The 22,500-nt window shown below is 41.0% G+C and overlaps 1 protein-coding gene across 4 annotated transcripts in view; it reads right to left on the bottom strand.

Annotated features, from left to right (window-relative positions):
- The window catches only part of tox2 (TOX high mobility group box family member 2), a 104,796-nt gene that overhangs the window by 81,158 nt on the left and 1,138 nt on the right, over nt 1-22,500 (bottom strand). For 3 of the 4 annotated variants that reach the window (XM_084463728.1, XM_084463729.1, XM_084463726.1), the window contains exon 1: nt 9,440-9,642. The exons of the other annotated variant lie outside the window; for it this stretch is intronic. In XM_084463728.1, the coding sequence (XP_084319854.1) occupies nt 9,440-9,538 (99 nt within the window). In that variant the 5' untranslated portion in view covers nt 9,539-9,642. Of the gene's footprint in view, nt 1-9,439; nt 9,643-22,500 lie in introns of those variants that run through there. 4 annotated transcript variants of the gene reach the window in all.

Below are 22,500 nucleotides of genomic sequence, written 5' to 3' on the forward strand. Positions count from 1 at the left end.
TTTGTATTATGTTACCATAGCATCTGTGATAATGAAACGTAATGAATCAAATAAACAGAGTCTGTGGTGGTGATGGTGTTACATCTGGTTGATAAGGAAAGTAAACAGAGTAATACACTTGGGAGAGGGAATCACGACACATTCCTTGCTCCTTTGTCACCTTAAAATAGGACACATTGTTAATAACTCCAACGTGAAATAATGTTAACATCTGGTATGTCTGAGAACACAGAAAATACAAGCGACATCGTGTGTGTGTGTGTGTGTGTGGAATAATTGGAGTGTTTAATGTCAACGTGAGTAAGACTGTAATTGATTACCTTATTACTATTTAATGTCAGACATGGTGCTAATTTATTTGTGATTGTTATTGATCACCAATTTCCTGGGTTGTCAGTCATAAAAACCTAACAAAAGCGAGCGCAACAATGTTGCTGATGTAGTTTTGTGGAGGTGTGTGAATGCAAGCATAGGAGATGTGAAACATAAACTGGAATACACGTTTGAATAGCAAATAAAAAACACAGTAAGCAGAACTGCCATTTTAGATACCATTTGAAATATAGATGGGCTATATCTTAATGTGCAAAACCTCAAGGGAGTGTTGGCTAAATAAAGATTTCACATCATCATTATACATCTCTTACTAATACACATAGTTTTCCGATCACATGCGTGAATTAAGCACACAGTGTTTATACTGTACAAGTCATATGTAAGATTGATGAGTTTTACTTATATAGGGCAGTCTCTTCGTGTGCATTTGATTTGGTATGTTTTCAGGAGGCTCATGAGCTCTGAGCGTGGACCTGGTGCACAGGGAACCAGCCATCCCAAGTTCTGTTTGCACAGGACGTGCCTCAGGAAGCTAAGACAACTGGTGGTGTTTGCCCAAGCTCACAGACCTCTCTTAATACACCAAACAGCTGCATTCTTGCACTCTGCACTGTCCTGGGCCACATGCACCTAGTGCTCCCCTACACGTACTTCACCCTATGGGAAATGTGAATCTAAAGAGTCTAAGACATCTCTTAGGAGGACTATCAGAGATGTCTCACCTAGGGTCTTCTACAGTGTACATCATTTGAAAATGTATATTTCCTTATGTGTCTTTATTTTTTTTGTATATTATGTAAATATGCAACATATTATTTGCCTGAATGCCTGAGGGACAGGTTTTGACTACAGCATACAAGATTAGGATAAAAGAATGGACAATTCTTTATTTAAAAAAGGTTGCAGGGATACGTCAGCACTTTAAATAGCTTGGTATGATAATACTGTTTCAACACTGAGTGATTGTCTGAAGAGCATTGTGGAAGTAGTGAGCCCGGAACCAGAGCGGTTCGTTTTGGATACTGCACAATATCGGGACATATGTTCTTTCTAACCCTACACATCTGAAAGAGATGTGACGATATTGCAGCGCCTGCATTATCCTCAACCACCCTGGTGAAAATATCGCCCTTTGCCTCTGTTCGCTTTTCATTTTTTGTTGTACTTAGTGTGTTTCATTTCCTGCCGATGAAGTAGACAGCAGCTTCACACCTTTGCAGCCATGTACATTCCAATAAAAGAAAAGAAAAAAGCAGGTACCGGTAGAGCTGCGAGCTAGTTACATTATGTCATTCCCAGAGAGGTGCGATGAAACACAAACCGCTGGACGCTCTCCTGGATCTTTTACGGAGTGTGATAGGAAGAGATGATGAGTGCTGCCCAACCCACCATATAAACTGAGATCCCACCGGTTTACATACCAAACACTCTGCTCTGCGGCGCGCTAGTCCAGCACGGCCATTATAGCTGTTACTTTTAATTGCAAATCTCAGAGAACACATACTATACACACACAGCGTGATTTGCTTTCATGACTAAAATAGATTCAATTACTGGACCCTAGTTAGATCACCAGCTGTTGTGTTGACTAAATGTTTTAAATAAATACAGAAACATTCCTTCCTTGTCATTGACTTTGTCAAGTCTGATGCCTAAGGGAACGCCATGGGTTTGGCATCCAGAGAAGCCCAGGGATTGAATACCAAACATCAGGTTCCCAAACTAGTTTTATTGTAGAGATGCTTCTACTGAACTCCCCTCTATTCTTGGTTCTATAATATCCATCACAGACAGTTTCAAAGTAATGATCTGGCATGACTACAATGTCACATTTGCACAAGTCACATGCATGCAGCTTATGTTTCTCTACAGATACTATTTTGATTAAAAAAAAGGGAGGCAGAAAGACTAAACTAAAGGATGTGTGGCTGGCAACATGCTACAATTTTTGCTTATGAAAAAAAAGAGAGATCTGCACACTTCCTGGCCTTTAGTCAAAACCACATGCATGGGGCTGATGTTAAATGTCACTGACAATTACAACCTGCTTGTCAGACTCAACACAGCAAAGACTTAAAGTGGCCCAATCGCATTAAGTTCAGTGTAAACATAGGTCTCATTTCATTATCCGAGGAGAAAGCAACAACACACAATATGCTTTTTTGGAATATTTACAGGCCTTTACAAAATGTGAATGTATACAGTCACATACAGTATATATATATGTGGAATGTGAAATATGAGACATGAAATACTGTGGGTTTTCTATAGACGTAAGAGCATGGAAATAGTTAAAATAATCATAGTCTCCACCCCTCTCCTGCTCTCTCTCTCTCCCGCTCTCTCCCTCTCACTGTGTCTCTCTCGCTCACTCTCTCTCTCCCTGTCGGTCTGGTAATCTCTCTCTCATTCTCTCATTCTTTAGTGAAATCCATCAATCAGCGTTTCATGCAGTTTGGGTTTGAACCACACCAAGTGCACTAAAACAATAAACGTCTGACTTTCAAGTCCCTATCTGGACTGGAACACATCTGGTGGCAAGGCTCATTTTGGTTTCCACGGTGCTGAGTGACATTACAGATTCAATGGCTCTAGTTGAAAAAAAATAATAAAGTACCCCCCCCCCCCCCCCAAAACACAATCCCCCTCTTTTTCTCCCTTACACTTCATTACAGACCCCCCTCTACACAACCACCACCACCACCCAACATGCCAGCTTACCCCCTCAAATGCTGGTCCCCCCACCCCCACCCAACCATCCCCCCCCTACCCAAGTAATCAAAAAGAGAATAGAAAACAGCAGAAGCAAAGTGGGGTGCAGAGACCAGGAGAGTGGGGGGGGGTCGTCGGGGGTCCACCAATGGCCGTCCTGAAGGATGGGGTGGTATCCTGACGTCACACACTCCCACGGCACAGCAAGTAGGGCCGGGAGCACTAACCCCATTAAGTACAGTATCCAGAGTCATGGCTGGCTACAGACCAGTGTTGGGCTGTCAGAGAGGAGGGGAGGTATACTAGGAAACACAACTAGGGTTAATGTTGTGATTGCACGAGGGTCAGAGGTGCCGCCGGGCCGCGGCTACGTCCATTGAGGGTTAGTTATCAATGTCAACATGTCTGCCGCTGACATGGTGGGTAGCTTCCCACACATGTCGGTCGTTTCTTCACCCGATTTATAAATGTTTGTTTGTATTCATCTTTTGTGTGATAGTTGTGTTTGTATGAAAACATAGTTGTATGTAGTAACACCTTACTCGCGCGTTCAAACTGACTTACTTCCGTCCGTCCACGTTATATGTGTGAACATGTAGATGACTGACCGTTGTAGGTTACAATTCAAATTACTGCTGCATACCGCTGTAGCCTGAACTGTCCAAGTGAGAGTCACACGTTTAAAAGGTGATTGATCTTAATTCAATATGGGGATGAAACTAAATAAACACTTAACTGCTAATTGGTCAGTAAATAAAGAAAGAAGAAAATGTGGTCTGATTGCTTACAGTCTCCCCAGCAATTGTAAATGCCCCATAACACAATGTGAACTCTGGGCTACTCCAGAGATTAGCTGTGTAGCTACTTATCATTAACTCAGAGACAATCAGCCCTGGGCAATCTGGCTTCCTCTCATAACCTTTTGACATTGCTGCTGGGGAGGTAAATGCAAAGAAATAATAGAAGAGAAGGAGAGAGAGAGACTGAGAGAGAGACAGATGGAGAGAGAGAGAGAGAGAGAGAGAGAGAGAGAGAGAGATAGAGAGAGAGAGAGAGAGAGAGAGAGAGAGGAAAAGTATGACAGAGGAATAGATAGGCTTTCGAGAAAGAGGGAACCAATGTGTTCTTTCAGACTTCCAGGAAGTAGAGGCAACATACACCCAAGAGTGAATATTTAAATTAGTCGCTAAAACAGGAACAGTAAATAACAGTGTGCCACTTACAAAAAAAAGAAGAACATTCTGTGAACATCATTGCGGCCGCATAGCCTTTACAGCAAAGTTAACTGACACGTTCTGCACCCCTCTCTCTTTCTCTATCTCTCTCTCTTGTTTTTTTCTCCTATCTCGCTCTCTTTTTTTTTCTCTCTCTCTCTCTCTCTCTCACTCTCTCTTTTCCTGCACATGAGGTATGCATGGGTTAACAATTTCCAAAGTGAGAGAACAGTTGGGGCATTGCAGCCGGGACTGACCAGTCAGCAGAATGTTATGAATGGACACAATGAAAGAAAAAAAACCAATTCCACACTGTCCACCCAAGAACGCTTTCCCTCCGTGTAATTAACTTCCCTCTGAGCAGAACTCCGCCACGGATGGCATAACATATTTCTTTTATATAAATATTTTCATTAAGGTCATGTTTTGACGACGAGGAAAGAAAAAAAAAAAAAAAAAAACATCCACAGAATGGGAACATGGAAAATATGCTTCTCCGCCCTCACTACACTTTGAAGTGTCCCATAAAAAAAGAGCAGTGCTTTGGACACAGTGGTAGAAATGAAATGGACCACTTAAAAAGGGGCGGTGCGTGAGCTGCAAAAATAAGCTTCTGCGGCTGTTTGTGTGTAAATGACTCTGTACCAATATGGAACACATGAGGAAGAAGCTCCAGGCAGCCATGCAGGAGTTAGTCACGATAATTAAGAACACGGGTATATTCCAGGAGTGTGCAGTGTGATGCAGAACTACAAGTTCACTTAATGACACTCCTTCTATATATAGTGAGAAATGTGGATGAGAACCCAAAAATTCAAAAAAAGCCACTCCAGTTTCAAAAAAACCGTCCTGTATCAGTCAACATTGTTGGCCCTAATTGTGACATTCCAACATTCAAACAGCAGCACAATGATGAACTGTGTATGCATTGTGTTGGCTCTGCATTACAGAGAGAGAGAGGGAGAGAGAGAGAGAGAGAGAGAGAGAGAGAGAGAGAGAGAGAGAGAGAGAGAGAGAGCGAGAGAGAGAATAGAGTATTGAGAACAGAGAGGGGGAGAGAGAGAGAAGGATGGAGAGTTAGTTAGAGAGAGTTAGAGAGAGAGAGAGTTAGCGAGAGAGAGAAAGTGAGAGAGAGAAAGTGAGAGAGAGAGAGAGAGAGAGGGAGAGAGACAGAGACAGAGACAGATACTGTAGAAAGAGAGAGAGAGAGAGGAGAAGCACGCATCTATAAATAACATATGTCTCCATGCCCACCTTAACATCTGCAAAAAACCAAAAGGCGTATAATTATAATACTGTAGAAACGATGTGTACAGTGTAATTACGCCACAGCCTCTTATTGGCCACATAAGGACCTGCATGGGCCAAGGGGACGGTGGAGAAGTGGAGAGGCTATGTACCAGGGACTCCATCCAACATCCTCTCAGCCGTGTGGTGGTGTCAGTCGTGCCAGTTGGGTACGCATGCGAGTCATAATGCGTTTGACAAATCACTCTCTCTTCTGACAAAGGGCGACAGCCCAAGAAGTGGACTTTGGCGCCAGGTAGATTGAGGCGCAGAATACAAGTAAATAAAATAAATACAAGATACACTTACAAAAGTAACACCGAATATATAACAATACTCAAATAAGAATGCCTCCCACTCATCGAGGAGGGGAGGGAGCTAGATGGAGCTGGATGGAGCGGCTTCAAAAGGAGACTGGGGGAGATGTGAGGCTGGAGAGAGGATGACTCAGGGTGATTGCGTACGATGGAGCCAAGGTAGAGTTTAGAAGAGCATGCGGCCGCGGGCTAGGAGCTACCGCTGTGTGAAATCGCTTTTTTACCCGCACCGCATTGTTCTTCTTCTTGTTGTCTCGTCGTAGATTGCGAGCGCGGCGCTAGCAGCCTGTGTTGTGTCCTATACTGTCGTGCGTTATGGCGCGCGACACATGCGAAAGCGTGTGCTTTGTTTTTTTGCTTTTCAACCACACAAAGCCGATTACGTTTACATAGGAGGGAGAGATAAGAAGAAGGCAGTACACTTCATTTTGTGATAAAAAGATATTGTTCCTGTCATCATTTTCAGTATTGTTGATTGGAAGTATATCCCCGTTTTTGAATCCGAAACCGTTTTGAACCGGAGGGAATTGGAGTAATAATACAAATGAAAGGTCAAAGGTTAAGTACATTCATTGTTTCCGGGTATTAACTCTTGGTCTGGTCTTGCTCCTGCTGACACCCCAGTCTGCTGCTAAGATAAGAACCAGTCTGAATGCAGACTATCGGGTTCAACCGGATTAATTGTGCACATACTATGCATTACTAAATAATGACTTCCTAGGTATTTAGTACACTATGATAATTGGTCTCCATCTGCTTTGTGGACACACACACACACATTATACATCCACATCCTTACACATAGCATACACAACCACATCGACATCGTAAAGGCTGTATTAAACCCTAAAATGAACTTGACACCGTCATGCTCATGGTTTCAAGTTGACAAGTTTTGTCAAGATCTTTCTCTTTTGCACTTAAGCTTTTAATGCAAAAGAATGGCGCTTTCATCAGCTTTCAGTGACTTCAGATTATTATACCGTCTCTGCACACCACATGGCATCAGTACTCCTAATTACCGCCATTCACTTCGCACATACATTTCGAGCCAGTCTATTCCTTAATCTGCCATCAAGAACAATGCGCTATGATATATTCCATTATGGACCTGAGGGAGAGCCATTGTGTGTGCTGCCATTTGGTGTGAAAATTAACATGAGAGCCAATCAGCATTTCCCAGAGTGTACCTGGGGAGCTGGGAACTTGCTATGGGTTAGTGTGATACCAACCTGCCTCTGCTAGCGCCTCCCATTAGCACCCATGGGGTCATGTTCATTCGCTATGTGTGTGTATACTGTATATGGCCAATATGGATTGGGACTTGTATTGATCCATTTATTCATTGCTTCCAACCGCCATGTTCAGGTCATGTAACACCATTAAAATGTGCCTCTTTAGTAGGCCTACAACCCCCACCAAGTGTATCAAATTTCCATATTATCCTCTTGTACAAATGATAAATCATATATGGTAACCAGTACGATGGCATTCCATTTCTAAATTCATGGAATGACAATGTGTTTCTTCTTGGTAATAATGTGTAGGAGCTGCTGCTCTTTTATCCTCAACAACGTCACTGAAGTTCAAATGCGCTAAACATGAACTATTTCCAAAATGTCATTTATCTACTGTTACGCAAGGTGCAGATAATGTGTCGGTTTGCATCTCTCACACACACGCCCATTACTTTAGTAATGACAATGTTATATCATTCTGCCCTTGAAACCCTAGCCGGCTTCTTGCCCAGCCTGACCAACAAGCCTGCAGTATGTAAACACGGATCTGAGTGAATCATAGCTACGGTGCAGTTTATATACCACAGGACCGAGGCCTTCAAGTCAGCATAAGCCACGTCTCACTAGAATCTTAAATCAACATCTAGCGCTACTGTGTGTGTGTGTGTGTGTGTGTGTGTGTGTGTGTGTGTGTGTGTGTGTGTGTGTGTGTGTGTGTGTGTGTGTATCAGTATGTGTGTGTGTGTGTGTGTGTGTGTGTGTGTGTGTGTGTGTGTGTGTGTGTGTGTGTGTGTGTGTACGTGTGCGTGCCTGTGTGTGTGTGTGTGTGTGTGTGTGTGTGTGTGTGTGTGTGTGTGTGTGTGTGTGTGTGTGTGTGTGTGTGTGTGTGTCTGTGTCTTTCAGGTAAGGTACACACATGGCAGTAATATTAAATCCCTTGAAGTTTTGCACACACATTTTCGCTTCGCAGAATTAATCGCCTGCTGGCTTTCCCCTGGGTGATTAGCCAACCAATCGCTGTCATTGGCTTACACCCATTACCAATAGATTTAATTAAAACACAAATGTTTACATCAACTTTGGAAGACCACAGCACAATCTGCACTCTTGTGGCCAGGGAGAGAATCATAGACGTTCTGTTGTTTTGGCAGTTATAATTTTTAATGACCGCACGTTTTTGACGACCGCTTTTAATCGGACGACCGCATGGCTTGGGCAATGAAATATAAAACAAATAGACAAAGTAATCTTAAACCATTATATTCGGTTGTGCCAAAAGGGACTCAAAACCAATCATGCAATGTGCTATATAAATACGTTTTTTTCTAAATGTTAGATGTTTCTGCACAATGAAAAAACAGAAAGCAAAGGTTAAAAAATAACTAAACATCAAAAACATCAAAACTAATGGCATATACAAGTAATGATAAAAACAATAAAAAAATATATATAGTCTCATCTTAAATTTTCCTTCCTAAACAATTCGCGTTTAGTGGCTTACCTATAGCTTATGTTCAAGTTGTCCTCCAATGTAAAATGAGATAAGGGAGGCTAATGTGGACATTGATTAAGAGAGCGTTTCCCCGTGGGCCAATCACAAGCAAAGTTGATACGATGTTGCGTTCCCACATTAAGTAGAAGACTAATAGTTACTTCCATTCAGACAATGGCATTAATGTCGTGATTCACACAAATCCATATAATTTTCCTATTTTTACAGCTATTTATGTTATTGATATTTGCTTTGCCTTTAACTTGCATGCGTAAAGTTTAAACATTTTTTAATTCACTGTTTACATCTGGTTGTTTAAACGCTTGAATAGTGCACTGTAATTGAGTGTCAAACATTTGTTTTATATAAATATCCAAACCCCCAGTTCTGTCATTTTGTGGTCGTAGCCTGCTGTCCCAATAGCACAGCCTTCCAGCCCACATTTTACGCGTCGAACATGGATGGAGCAAGGTGCGCACTTGTCTCGAGCAAAGTACAATCAAAATGACTCTAAAAGTAAAAGTAGTACTACGAGGAACTCCGTTGTCAACAAAAAATATTCGAAAATGTGTTTAGTAATTACAGCGTGTCAAATGTTGGTGCGGCGTTCAAAACCATGAAACCAACAATTAAAAAAAAAAGTTGTAAACCTCGTCTGGCGCCAATACAAGTAGGCCTACATGTGTTGTTTTTGTCCACATTGTGTAAACAGAGTTCCTGTTAAACAGACGAGTTGCTCTGCACGACACTCGCATGTACGCGTTCCCCGCCGTGTAGCGTGTGGAGAGAGGTGATGCAGGGCTCACAAAGCACAAAAAACACATGTCGGTTGCATATATTTACCTTGTTTGAGTGATAATAGTCCAAACTGGAATCGGTTGGCAATGTTGGCCTACATGAACCCACGCTGGAGGGGGGAGCTGGATAAAATCTCACGTCCATCTCAGAGTCCGCAAGACTGACGGCATGAAAGCGCAGCTCCAAAAGCTTGTCAGAGTTCTCTCTCTCTCTCTCTCGCTCTCTCTCTCTCTCTCTCTCTCTCTCTCTCTCTCTATTTCCCTCTCCCTCTGCTCCTCTCTCTCTCCCGCTCTCTCTCTATTTCTCTCTCCCTCTCCTTCTCTCTCCCTCTCTCTCTCTCTCTCTCTCTCTCTCTCTCTCTCTCTCTCTCGCTCCCTCTCTCTCTCTATCTCTCTCTCTCGCTCTCTCTCTGTTTCTCTAGTTCAAACTTAGACACTCTTCAGTTGGCGAAACAAAAACAGAAGCAAGGTGAAAATAAAACAGCAATGTCTGCTCCAATCGCTCTTTACATTCGCCCTGTACTTCAGCGGACCGGGGGGGCACGCCAGCAGTGATGCTCAGAAGCAATAATTTCAAATCCTAGGAATTAGTGGTAGGAATCTCTTGAGAATATCGATCTTGCTCGTCACACGAAAAAATCTAAGTTGTTGAACAGCGACCAAGCGTTAGTTCTGTAACGTGTAGCCTATTATTCTTTATCTACTCTCCAACCGCGCGCTCTCCCCTGCTAGCTTTGTCATGTGGGAGTGCTCATCCACGCGTTTGGAGCTAGATAGACTCCTGTGTAGCTGGACTCTACCCGTCCATAGCCATTGCTCTGTAGCGGCCTCTACCGGCTGAGGAGGGAAGAGAAACGTAATACCAGGCAGGTAGCCAGAGAGCGAGAGTGTAAGAAGATGAATAGGACATGCCACTCACTTACTTGATATTCATTGATCTAACGAACGCTATTGTGTTTTTGAGTATGGTTGTATTATCTGGGTATTTAATTTTAACATTACTGAAGATGAAAATGCTTTAACAAAATATATGTGTTTGTAATGTATAGTCCTAATGGGCACACTTATTTCCTTTCAGACTAGAAATAAATCCCAGAGACTTGCTGCAGTGTAAATTGCAAGCACTTTATTTCCACTAATCAGTTGCCAGTTCCTCTGGACATGGAAGTCTCTGTAATCTTTGGTGCTGACATGGTGGATGAGATAATAATGCAATGACATTGCTGTTATGTGCTCCAACTCTGACATTGCAACATGAGCACACACACACACACACACACACACACACACACACACACACACACACACACACACACACACACACACACACACACACAGACACACACATGGACAATGTATCGTTGACTTCACACATACAGACCCACAGACACACACTCTATCTTACAGAAAAACACACACAAATACACACAAGCATTGTTGGTTTGTCTTCAGTTTATGTGTAACACTATTTCTATCATTTTCTGTGCAGCACGAAGCATATCAGTGAATTGGAGAGACAGGGATTGAATGTGCTTTGTAAAAAAGAAGTGCATGTGAATATTTTATATCCATGTCTATTTGTGTGTGTATATGTATTTGTGTGTGTGTGTGTGTGTGTGTGTGTGTGTGTGTGTGTGTGTGTGTGTGTGTGTGTGTGTGTGTGTGTATGTGTGTGTGCGTTAACTGAGCCATAGTGGTCCCAGTGGGTGAGTGGTAGCTCCCCTCAGGTCTGTACCACGCTTAGTGTAGCTATTACCCTGCATGGTGGCGAGGCCCCTGGGGGCCCGGAGCCTGTTTAAATACCAAGTGCAGATGGGTCGCGCCACGGGCCCGCTGTGGCAGTCTGCCATCAGCTGCCAGCTCCCAGCGTCTGCACCGCGGAGACACTGAGGAGGTCATACCCTGACAAGTAACACCAGCACCCTCAGCCTGTGTCCCCGCTGCCCCCTCTCTCACTCTCCCTGTCTAGTTCACTCTCTGATCCCTTCATGGCCCCTGTTATTCCCCTGTATCGCTCCCTCCCTTCCTCCCTCTCTCTCTCACCCGCTCGCTCCCTTGCCCACTGTATGTTGTGTATGCATGCCGCTCTGACACAAAGTAGCAGGAGAGAGCACACTCTGGGACGTCTGGCGCAAGTCTTAACAGTGGCTTCACATGAATGGAATGTATAGTGAGGCAAGGATTGCAGTGTGTATGCTGTGAACAATAGGTTTGGGGGTAGTGTGTCTGTGTTTGGTGTGTGTCTGTGTGTGCGTGTGTGTCTGTGTGCGTGTTTATGTGATATGAGTGATGATATGTTATGGGTTTGTAGGACAGAAGTAAATCATACCCATGGCTGGAGCTACCTGCTATGGATTCCACCTTGCCCCCCATCCCCCTCCCCTTGTCCCTCCGCCCCCAATCCCCTGCTAAATAGACACATTGAAGAAAGTGAAGGGTGGTGTAGAGTAGAAGTGAGCAATATGAGTCAGAGAAATAAGACTCAAACCCTTAAACTAGGCAATCTAACAGAGCAGGGTCTCTCACTAATGCCAAACGCAATGCGTTGTCTTTGTCTCCCAGCCAGGAAAAGATAAGACCTTTGTACTTTGTCTGTTTTTGGTTTAATTTGATGTACTTCAGGGCAATTAGTGGAACAAACACAGTCTCTTTTTTTATTGGCCTTCATGTGGCTAATGCTGCTATTTACAAACCAGGTCTAAAGCAGAAGGATAATTAAAATATAGAGGTCCATTAGGCTAACATTTTTGAGCATTATGACTAAAACACACTTACAAACTGTTACCATTTAAAGAACGTCAACAGTGGTGTTTATTTTGTGTTTTTTGTTGGTTTTACTCTGTGCTGTCAGAACATTGGTGATTTGATCATTCAGGAATTTAATGAATTGTTTATCAGAACAGGAGTTTTTTTATAATTTGGTTGAACAAAAATTTTCATATAACAGTTCTGTAAATGTTTTATATATAATGTATTTTTAATGAAAATTGGTTATTCATCACAAAAACAAAATTTTGGACAATCAATTCTAATAGACGATAAACTAAATTCCCTGGTTAATAATTTATGAATATTTCATAGCCAGCTGACGCTTTAATAATTACAACCTCATCCAGTACTTTTCTACTTTTAGACTTACTTGCTTAATATCTCACAAACCTTGTGTATTACTCAGTATTTCATTTTCTGCCCTATGGATAAGAAAATCTAGTAATAAATGTTCAAATGTCATTCAATATAACAATATTTTTCCCACACATAACTTGTATGTTATTTTTATTAATTTAAGTTGTACTGCCTACTAAGCCATGTATTACTAATTGCACTAATGTTTTATTAATTGTATTCTCCTGCAGCTAATTCATTTGTCACACAAGAGATTCCCCATGGTTCTTGTTCTCTTCATACCAGCAAGCTTGGCTATGAGTTGTAGTCTACTTAATGTCAAAATAATAAAACCACTCCATCTGCTTATTGGATCAGGCACAGTTTCATTAGAAACTACTGTTGTTGTAAAACATTTAATAGGCCTTCTTGTTTTTGTGTTTAGACCAACTGCATGTTTCAATCAATATTAGTTACTGCTTTGTTAATGCTTGAGAGGAAGCTATTCAAATGTTTCAACATTACGAGGGATAGTTTTAGAAGGGTCATTGCACAAGTATTACCTGAACTCTGTCACCACCATCACTATTATCATGTAGTTGATCACACGCCACATTGGGATCCAGAAGTCATACTGCTATAGGATAACTGATGTGGGGGTGGGGGGCAGGCGCGATTCTAGGTTTCTTAAACATCCGGGGCTCAGTGGGGGGTATCGAGCGATCGCGGGAGGACGCGAGATTGTTGACGGGGGGGGGGGGAGAAATAGATTCGGGGCTATTTCAATTTGATCCGGGGCTTTAGCCCCGAATAAAACAGCCTAGTGACGCCACTGGTGGGGGGGACAAGAGTGGGTACAAAGCAGTGGAGGCTGGTTTTTAAAGTGAGGGAGGAAGGACTGTGCGCTTGGTTGCCATTGGCCTGCTTGCACTGTTAGTGGCGTATGGTGGCATAAGTATGTGAGAATCAAATTGTTTCAGGGTGTTTTGGTGAACTACAACATAGCAGGGAGGGATTATGTGATGATTATGTATTATTATTATGTGAATAAAATTGACACAAATCCACCAGTGGCAGCATTGTACTTTGAAAGCTGGTTGGCAGCATGTCTTGGACTACAAGGGCAGAAGGAAAGGATGCAAAGCCAATTAGTCAAATCAGGCCTACTCTTGATTTGTAAAACAAAATAAAAAAATCAGGGTCTATCATTGGGCCTATTTTTGCCCTCAATGACTGAAGCTATTGGTTGTGATTTGGCTATGTTTATTTTCAGCTACAATTGTTTTAAGAAAAATTAAGACACAAGACCAAAAGTGATTCCATTTAAAATGCATCATGCTCTGAATCATTCACTAACATCCTTTCGACAATATTAAACAGAACGGTCAGAGTAACAAACAATTAAAAGAACAACAAGAACATAATTTCACAATATTGACATGTAAGCCTAACATTGTTTGAGGCAAATGTGGATGTTAATGGATGTTTCAGAATGTTGGTCATGGTGTTAAGCCAAATAAGATTGGACTTAGATCAAGTCAATCCTCGTCATTGTTTGTGTTGCAAAGATATCAGTGACCTGGTCATACCAAACAGGATATTTTTTAAGTGATTTCAGAATAACGGTGAGTGTAGCTCCACGTTTTCGCCACCCTTTCAGACGGCTTGGTAACCCAACAGTGGAGTACCGAAAAATAGTTAGACTCAGCGCATTTATTTCGGCAGACTTTTGGCAGTGGAAACGCCAATATAAGCGAACCGAACCGCACCGAACCGCACCGCTCGATGGAAACGCCAATATAAGCGAACAGAGCCGCACTGTACCGCAACGAACAGTAGTGCACCGCTCAGTGGAAACGAGGCATACGAGCGGGTTTGTTGGTTCTCGTAGCCTAGAGACTTGAGGGGATAAACCCTCCCTCCAGGCTGCTCCACAGCCAGGGCTCCTGCTTAATGGTTCATAGTGCAGCCAGGGCTCCAGCCTATTCGTGAATAGACGTTGACGCGATTCAGAACCCTTAGCTAGTCCCACCCACTCAGAGGAGAGACTTTCCTCCTCTCTCCCATCGATCCCCATGTTATCCACCAGCCGCCAATTCCCGAGAAATGAATGGGAGTCAATGGAGGCTGTAAGTAATATTCAATAGGCGATAGGGGGTGCTAATTTTCCTTTACCCAGGGAAACGGACATTACATATACAAAGGCATTAAAGTAGTCATATTTAAGGGCATTAATTTATTACAGTAGTCTGGGCAATCTACACTTTTTATTCTCAAAAATGTTAAGGAGGATCTTTCTCCCTCTCCTCACTGGAGAAGCCTCCACTGGTACAAAGTGGGGACCAAGGGGGAAAGAGCCTTGGAAGGAAACCAGTTTCCAATTTTGTTACGGAGAATACTTTGTGTTGATTTAACATGTGGCTTGAAACATTTATGGACACATTTCTACAGTTTACTATCTCACCTTTCCTCCAGCAATTGTAATGGTCAAAACAAATAATAAGCAGAAGAAACTGAAGCATAACGATCACCCAGAATTGAGCTTGTCTGCAATTAGACTTAAGTAAAGACTAGAGAGAACAATCATGCACTAATGAAACCGTTTCAACATCGTTGACGCATTCTGTCCTAATGGTTCCATATATGGTCATCCTGAATGTAGCAAACAGCATGGCAATGATAAACAGGAAATATTTCAATGGATCCATTAGTCCAAGCAAATGAGTCATTAATGACTCTAATTTACACAGAGGCATAGACGTACTTTGCATTGGCTACGCTGAAACAACGTAGGATGTGAACCAAACTTACCTAGAAAATAACGCACTGCATTTGAAAATGTCACAACAAACTGAGTGAACTTATCACAAAGGACATTGTACTTGTACATCTGAACAACATCATACGTTAATATATTTTGGTTGCTATATTGGCTGTCATGCCACTGACACCACTTCTAGCTAGCTTAATAGGCTACAGGACATACAGTTATATCAAACAGATGCTATTGCACTATTGTTTTATTTCAAATAAAGGTTATCAATTAAAAGCTACCTCAAACAGAAAGAGTATCAAAGAGGGCCAAAGAACAGCAGAATACAGAGGGAAGAGGATATTGGATGCAATATGGATGCTCAATATTGACATTGTGGAACAAAGAGCATCACACATGGATTCCATTTTGTCTCTGTATTTACACTCCTCATTGCTGTTTGTTTTTCTACATTTCCCCAAATAACTTATTTTAAAGAGGAAACCATTGGCAATCAATTTTGTGAAATCCGTAACCGACAAGTGTAGACATGTTTGATTTACACGTAAATGCATTGAAGCTTACAAAGGCATTCCAATGCAAAGCAATCTACTTCAGATTCTATGCATGTGTAAAAAAAATGAAACAAAGATTCAACATATAGCAAGCAGCGTTTAAGAATTTGAAACACTAAGGCACAGGAATCATTTTTTGCAGTACGTGCACTTTTCAGTATCAGAGCACGAGCCAGGAAGCTTATCAAAGCTTGTGTGAATACATGTTGGCTGTGGCAGGGGGCTCGCCACAAAAGGTTGCTCTCTCGTGAACCTTTGGTAACCTTTTCTAGCCACTGACCTTCAATAATGAGACTATGTTGTCTCTTGTTCCTTTGCACAATCGGCCATTGAAACAACGGCTATTCATAGAGTCCACACCACCTCCCCCCCGTCTGACCCCTGTCCTCGCCAGCAATTAGCTGCTGTTGCAATTCCACCTTGCAGGGACTCCACTCTGACCACATCCCACACTACTAGATAACTAGTCACCTATCATATCCAACATGTTGTTCATTTGATTGTTGTATTTGTTGGGATAACTGCATCTCGTCACCACATCCAAAACAGTGGTGATAGCCATGTTTCAACTATGCAGAACAATGGAGAAAACAATCAAATGTTGTATTGATATGCATTGTTGTTGATATAACATATTATTATTATTATTATTATTATTATTATTATTATTATTATTATATAATTTAATGTGTTGAGGTGGAAGTAGTATTAGTAGTAGTAAGAGTAGTACAAGTAGTACCAGTAAAATAAGGAATAGTGAACGAGTAGTGGTATATATTTTATCATGCTCCTCCTTCACTCTCCTTTCCTATTTCTATATCTAAATAAATCCTGCTCTACATCATACTCTCTCCTCCTCCAGTCCTCTGCTCCACACACTGCACATAAGAAATGAGAGGTGGGGGATGGTACAGAAGATGAATGAAGCTAAGAGCAGCCAAAGATAGGGATGGAACAAATGGAAAGGAGCACAAAACAAAATAACAAAAACAGAAAACACCTTTACTGGTTTCAAGTCTCAAATATATCAAGTATTTACACAGGAAGAGAGAGAAAGCGTGCATGAGATAGAGAGAGCAGCTTCACACCTCTTTTGGTTCTCAGATTCTCTGAGAACCAATGCAAGCTAATGGATTAGTGTTTCCATGTCGCATGCACCGAGGGGGTTGTGTGAAACTCATCTGGAGACATTTACAGCTTTGTCTTTTAAAACACAACCATCAAAGAAGAACTGAGATAGACTGTAATGCAGCGCACGGGCTGAGCCCTCGACGTGTTCAATAGACCAACAACATCCGTTTAAGGTTCAAAACAAGAGAGGGTTTATATAGTTACCTTTTGTATACAAAGGACATTTCTCTATGTGGATCGTGATAAGCTGCCCCTTCACCATATAGTGGCCCCATATAGAAGTATTCAAACACAATACACACAACTGTAGGGGCTCTTTCTGATGGAGAACAGATGCATGGTACACAAGCACTGAGCAACAGTATTCCCTCTGTTGGAGAGCACTCTTTTGACTTCTGCACCTGTCTCAGGGAGCTTGCTGGTTGCGGTCACAGGCACTCTCTGTGATTGGTAAATCTAATCTTAGAAAATCCATTGCCATTCGACTCTCCACCAGCGGTGGGGTCTAAGAAACATACATTAGTGATATCAAATCTCCGGTTGAAAGAAGAAATATATCTCTTGATAATTTAGTGCACCCGAACAGGTGGTGCCCTCGCTGATAAGATTTTTGTATTTTATTTTAGTTATTTATTTCTTTTTTTAATTCATGACACACGATATGTAAGGTCTTATACCAATTTCACGCTTTGCTTGCCTTACATGGGCACACAGACACAAAGGCAATTGTATAGACGTGTACATAGATGGAGCAACCTAATGAGAAGTTAAATCCACAGCATCGTGAAACATCCCATTCAGGCCATTTGACCATCAACTTAACACAATTAGAAAGGGAGAATTGCACCCCAAAAAAAGAATGCCAATATCTATGAAACTCAATTTAATTTTGGCTACGTGCCCTTTGAATGTTTCCTTGACAGCGCCAAAGAAATATGTATTGGAGCACTCTTAGAGCATTTCCAATCGCACATCAAAACCAGTGGAGGAAAGCCAAAACAAAAGTGACCTTTAGCCAATATGGTATATTAAATATGAAAGGTCAGCCACATGGTTGGGGGAGGGTGTTGTGGACTAGCACAGCACAAAAATACAAAAACTGTTATATATATTGAGGCCGATTCAGGGTTCTCCACGGAGGGTGTTTGAATGTGAATGCCATAGCACTGAGCAGTGTACAGAGAGCAAAAAGCTATATGTCTCCAGGACATTGTATATGTATACAGAGGAGGTCTGAAGACAATGATGTTTATGTGTGGTGTCCCTCGTGAATTGCATCACCGTACAGCCCTGCAATAGATTCTTGCAAGTCATTTGTCTACACTCCCTGGGCCCGCCGTAATTAGCATCATTGAGATTATTCAGACTTTGTCAGTCTCTCAGCCTGCAACACTAAATGGTATTAATCCATGAGATACATCATCATACAACTATGAATTGTGAATACACGGCTGAGTTAAAAAAAACCTGATTAAATGGGATTAAATATTTGCTGCATTTTGGAGAAACCAAACCTTCAACATAAACTATAAAGAATGGTATTACCCAGTTTTAATTATAACACTATTATTATAAATAACACTATTTTGACTGTCGAGAGAAGACACAGAGTCAAGGGGGTTAAATTACCTTTATAAAGGATGCACAAAGTGTTTAATTGTTGAAGAGTTTGAAATGTACAGAATATCAGCCAGGTTACTTTTAGAACAATATCCATCAAACATGTATTTATTATTTATTTATGTGTATGGTACTGATGTACATGTGCAACATGTTTAAAAATCCATCAGAATGGACGTTATACTACACGTTATTATGTTTTTTGGGGACCTTTCATTTAACAATGATATTTTCAACTGGTTTGCTTTAATATTACAATTAGAAACGGACACAGCCTAAATGTTGCAGTACAATTAAGAAGGTAATTTTCCTGGAACATTTCTGTATAAAGACTACCTTTGAACTTATTAACTTATTTAATTGTCTGTTCTGTTTCTTTCTTTTTTTTTACTATACTATTTATTCTCAGCTAACCTTGTTCAAAACATTAATTTTCCTCTTGGAATATGGATAAATATCAATTATCCTTACTCTGACATTTATAAAAAGAAAAACATAATTCATTTGTATCTGAACTATGAGCATTCACAGTCATGCTAAAGACAACATATCATAAGTATTAATATGTTTTTCCAGCTATTTAAGTACATATTTTTCTGATCCTTGAACCGGTAACTCCAGCAGAGCAGTATATTGAGATTAAAGTCTGTTTCCCCATTGAGTGCCATTCCAGTTATGTAATTCCTCAACAACATTCCATCCCCTCATCCAGAAGAATTCACAATCATACTCTTATCTTAACTATCTTCGCTTACTTCCGAGAAAAGTTTGTATTGTTAAGGAATGTGACCGATTCTTGGTTCAATTACACAAACACAGACTCCTAATGTCTTATTGAGCTATTTTCTGAGTGACAAATGGCTCTCATAAACCACCACCTCCTTTGTCATTAAAACACTTTTCTTCGTTTGTAGGAACTTGGTAACCTTTAATAAGGACTATCTAAACTACAGAACACTGGCAGGTCTCTCTTCATCTCATTTATGACAGCCATAATTTGCCCAAAGTACTCCACTGCTTCTACACTTCAGATCAATGGCAGTTGATGATTTGTGGAGACACTCACCACTTTAGTGCCACTCTCATGCAAAATAATCAACGATATGTATTTTCCAGGAGCAATTTTCATCAGGAATGAAACAGTGTCCTGCTGTATATTTAAGATAAAGAACGCAGACATATCTACAGATTTATACTATCTTGTAAAGTTACATAAGGCACTCAAGGCCCATGGCATACCTAAATAAGGGAAGGTTGCGTAACAACTGTAGAACTGCACTTTGCTGTTGAATAGCAGAACAAATTAAGTAGGTGCACAGGAATTCACAAGTGAAGCAAAACATTGTGCCAGATTCCTGCTTTTGTTCTCAGTGTGCATTAAGTCCTGTTTTCACATTCAAAAAAAAAAGATACAGCTGTAAAGTATTTCCTCCACTGCTGGTGACTCACAGGAAGTTTAACTGAGAAAAAAGAAAAATAAGCTAGCCAGTCCTGTGCAAATACATGCACACTTGTGCACACATATGCATGCCCCCCCCCCCACACACACACACACACACACGCATACATGCAAACACACACATGCACACCCACACAAACATGAGCGTGCATGCACAAACATGAAGAAATGCCCACACATACATACACACACACACACACACACACACACTCGCACGCCCACAAAAATCATGCACGTGTATGCACACACATGCCAACATGAAAACACACATACATTACTTGTAAGAGACATGGATAGACGGATACATGTATATGTATATACAAGCGCTGTTATGCATCCATCTTTAAAGACCACAGAGAGGTTCAGTAGGATGTGGGAGGTTGAGGAAAGTTATTAATCAATGCTCTGTGTAGTGTGCCTTCTTAAGGATTCAGAACGGCTGATGTTATGAGCAAGGCCTTTCATGGAGTCATTACAGTTTGACGGGAAACATGTTTGTATTTTTTTATCAGTGGAAGTGGAATTTTTTTCCATTTCTTTTTCCCGCTCTTGATGTGAGCTTTGTGTCAAAGCGCATGACAGGTCTTTGCCTTTATCTGCTGTGATTATATTACTGCATCGGCCGGCACATCTCTATTTTCTCATTTTGCCCCTCTCACATATCAAGCACAGAAAATTATTTTAATTCCCTCCGCTCAGATCTCACATTTTTATCTGGGTCTTCTGTTAGCGTTTGTCTGCAATTATCAACATGTTTCACAGCTTTAATCAGCTTTTAAACTCCATATTAACCACTCTGATCCCCCCCCCACCCACCCACCCACCCACCCGCATATCTTTTCGAAGATCTCTTTCTTCTATCATTCGTTTCAACTTTAATTAGGACTCGTAGTTGCCTAATTCACCCAAGAAACGATCTGGTAGTAGGAAAACCATAGCCGCAACTGCATAGCTAGGTCATATATACACAATTAAAGAGAATGACCGTGGTGGACCTATTTTACAGGCTTTTAATGCCTTTATGGACAAGAGAGATACAGGACAGTGCATTGAAAGAGACAGAAAGTGATGTCACGTGTCTGATTCTGAAAAAAAAGGGTTGCTAAGAGGCCCATCTGGCTAGAGGGTTAGTGGTTGAGCCACGAAATGCACACCTTGAATCACTTTTAAACAGACAAGACAAGGAGTCACATTGAACCAAAGAATGCTTGTTTCAAAGCCAGCTTTGACAGGAATCACAACTTATATTTGTGCTATATTTGAATAACTTAAACTACAAAAGTGTAACAAGGGCCAAGAAAAAGTCAAATCTATTACACAGACTCTTTGCAAAACCATGTTTCCCGCCCTTCCTTCAGGCTTCCCTCCAAAGCCACTCCCCAAAAACAGGTGAACAGCTCCCTAGCTTTAGCAATAGGTCAAGCCTTGGAGAAGACTCCAGTCATGTGCAATGAGTGCGCAAGTAGGCGGGTAGGTAGGTAGACAGACAGCTAAACCACCCGATCAGTTCATTTGGCCAAAATGAAAAGATTGGATGGGCTTACTGCCGGCCTGCAGCTACAGATACTGGATTTTTTTATATTTTTCTTGTCAGAGCATTTGATTTATTGATTGCTTTAGGGATATAAAGAGAATTTCGACAAATATAACAAAAACTGCTCATAAAATAAATTGCCACCGTATCTTGAAAAGAGAGAAAGAATCAGGAAAAGAAGCATGTAGAGAAAGCAATTCACTTTATTATTGATTTTGTAGGTTGTAAAAAGATAGACATGGTATGCATGAGTCATTATGCTGGGGTCATGACACACCTAGAGACCGTATAATTGTCCATGAAATGGAAAAGGTAATTGACCAATGTCAAAATAAACATTGATAACAAAGTATTATTATTATTAGTGGTAGTTGTAGTAGCAGCAGTAGAAGTAATAGTAGATGTAGAAGTGGTAGTATAAGAATTCCTTAGTACCAGAATTAATGAATGCATACATTCAAACTCTTGCCATTTAATAGAAAAGTCTGATAAAATGTGAATTCTTGACTCATACACTGGTCACTAGGATTAAAAGAACAGCTGATTACATAGGCAGATGAGTGTGTCATTTATGTTATATATTATTCATAAAAAACATGTATTTTAATTGTATTATTTACTTTCTGAGGCTGTGTGAACAAATTGTGAAACACTAGGCCGGACCCTTCTCATGCAATATTGAAACGCTCTGTTGAAAAATAAGAAATAAAATAAAATATTTACCACAAATAGCAGTATTAGTTATAAATATTAATAAGGCAGTTTACCTCTGAGAGAACTTATTGACAGAGTTGCATATCGTTCTGTAGTTATTCAGCACTGCACAGCATCAATAGACGCTAGTCCTTGGACAATCTTTGATAATAATGTCTTATTATTGTTGGTTGAGCTCTAATATAGTGCTCAATATATGTATATAGATTTTTTTTAA

The sequence above is a fragment of the Micromesistius poutassou genome (assembly GCF_964030765.1).
Source record: "Micromesistius poutassou genome assembly, chromosome: 2".
NCBI lineage: Eukaryota > Metazoa > Chordata > Actinopteri > Gadiformes > Gadidae > Micromesistius > Micromesistius poutassou.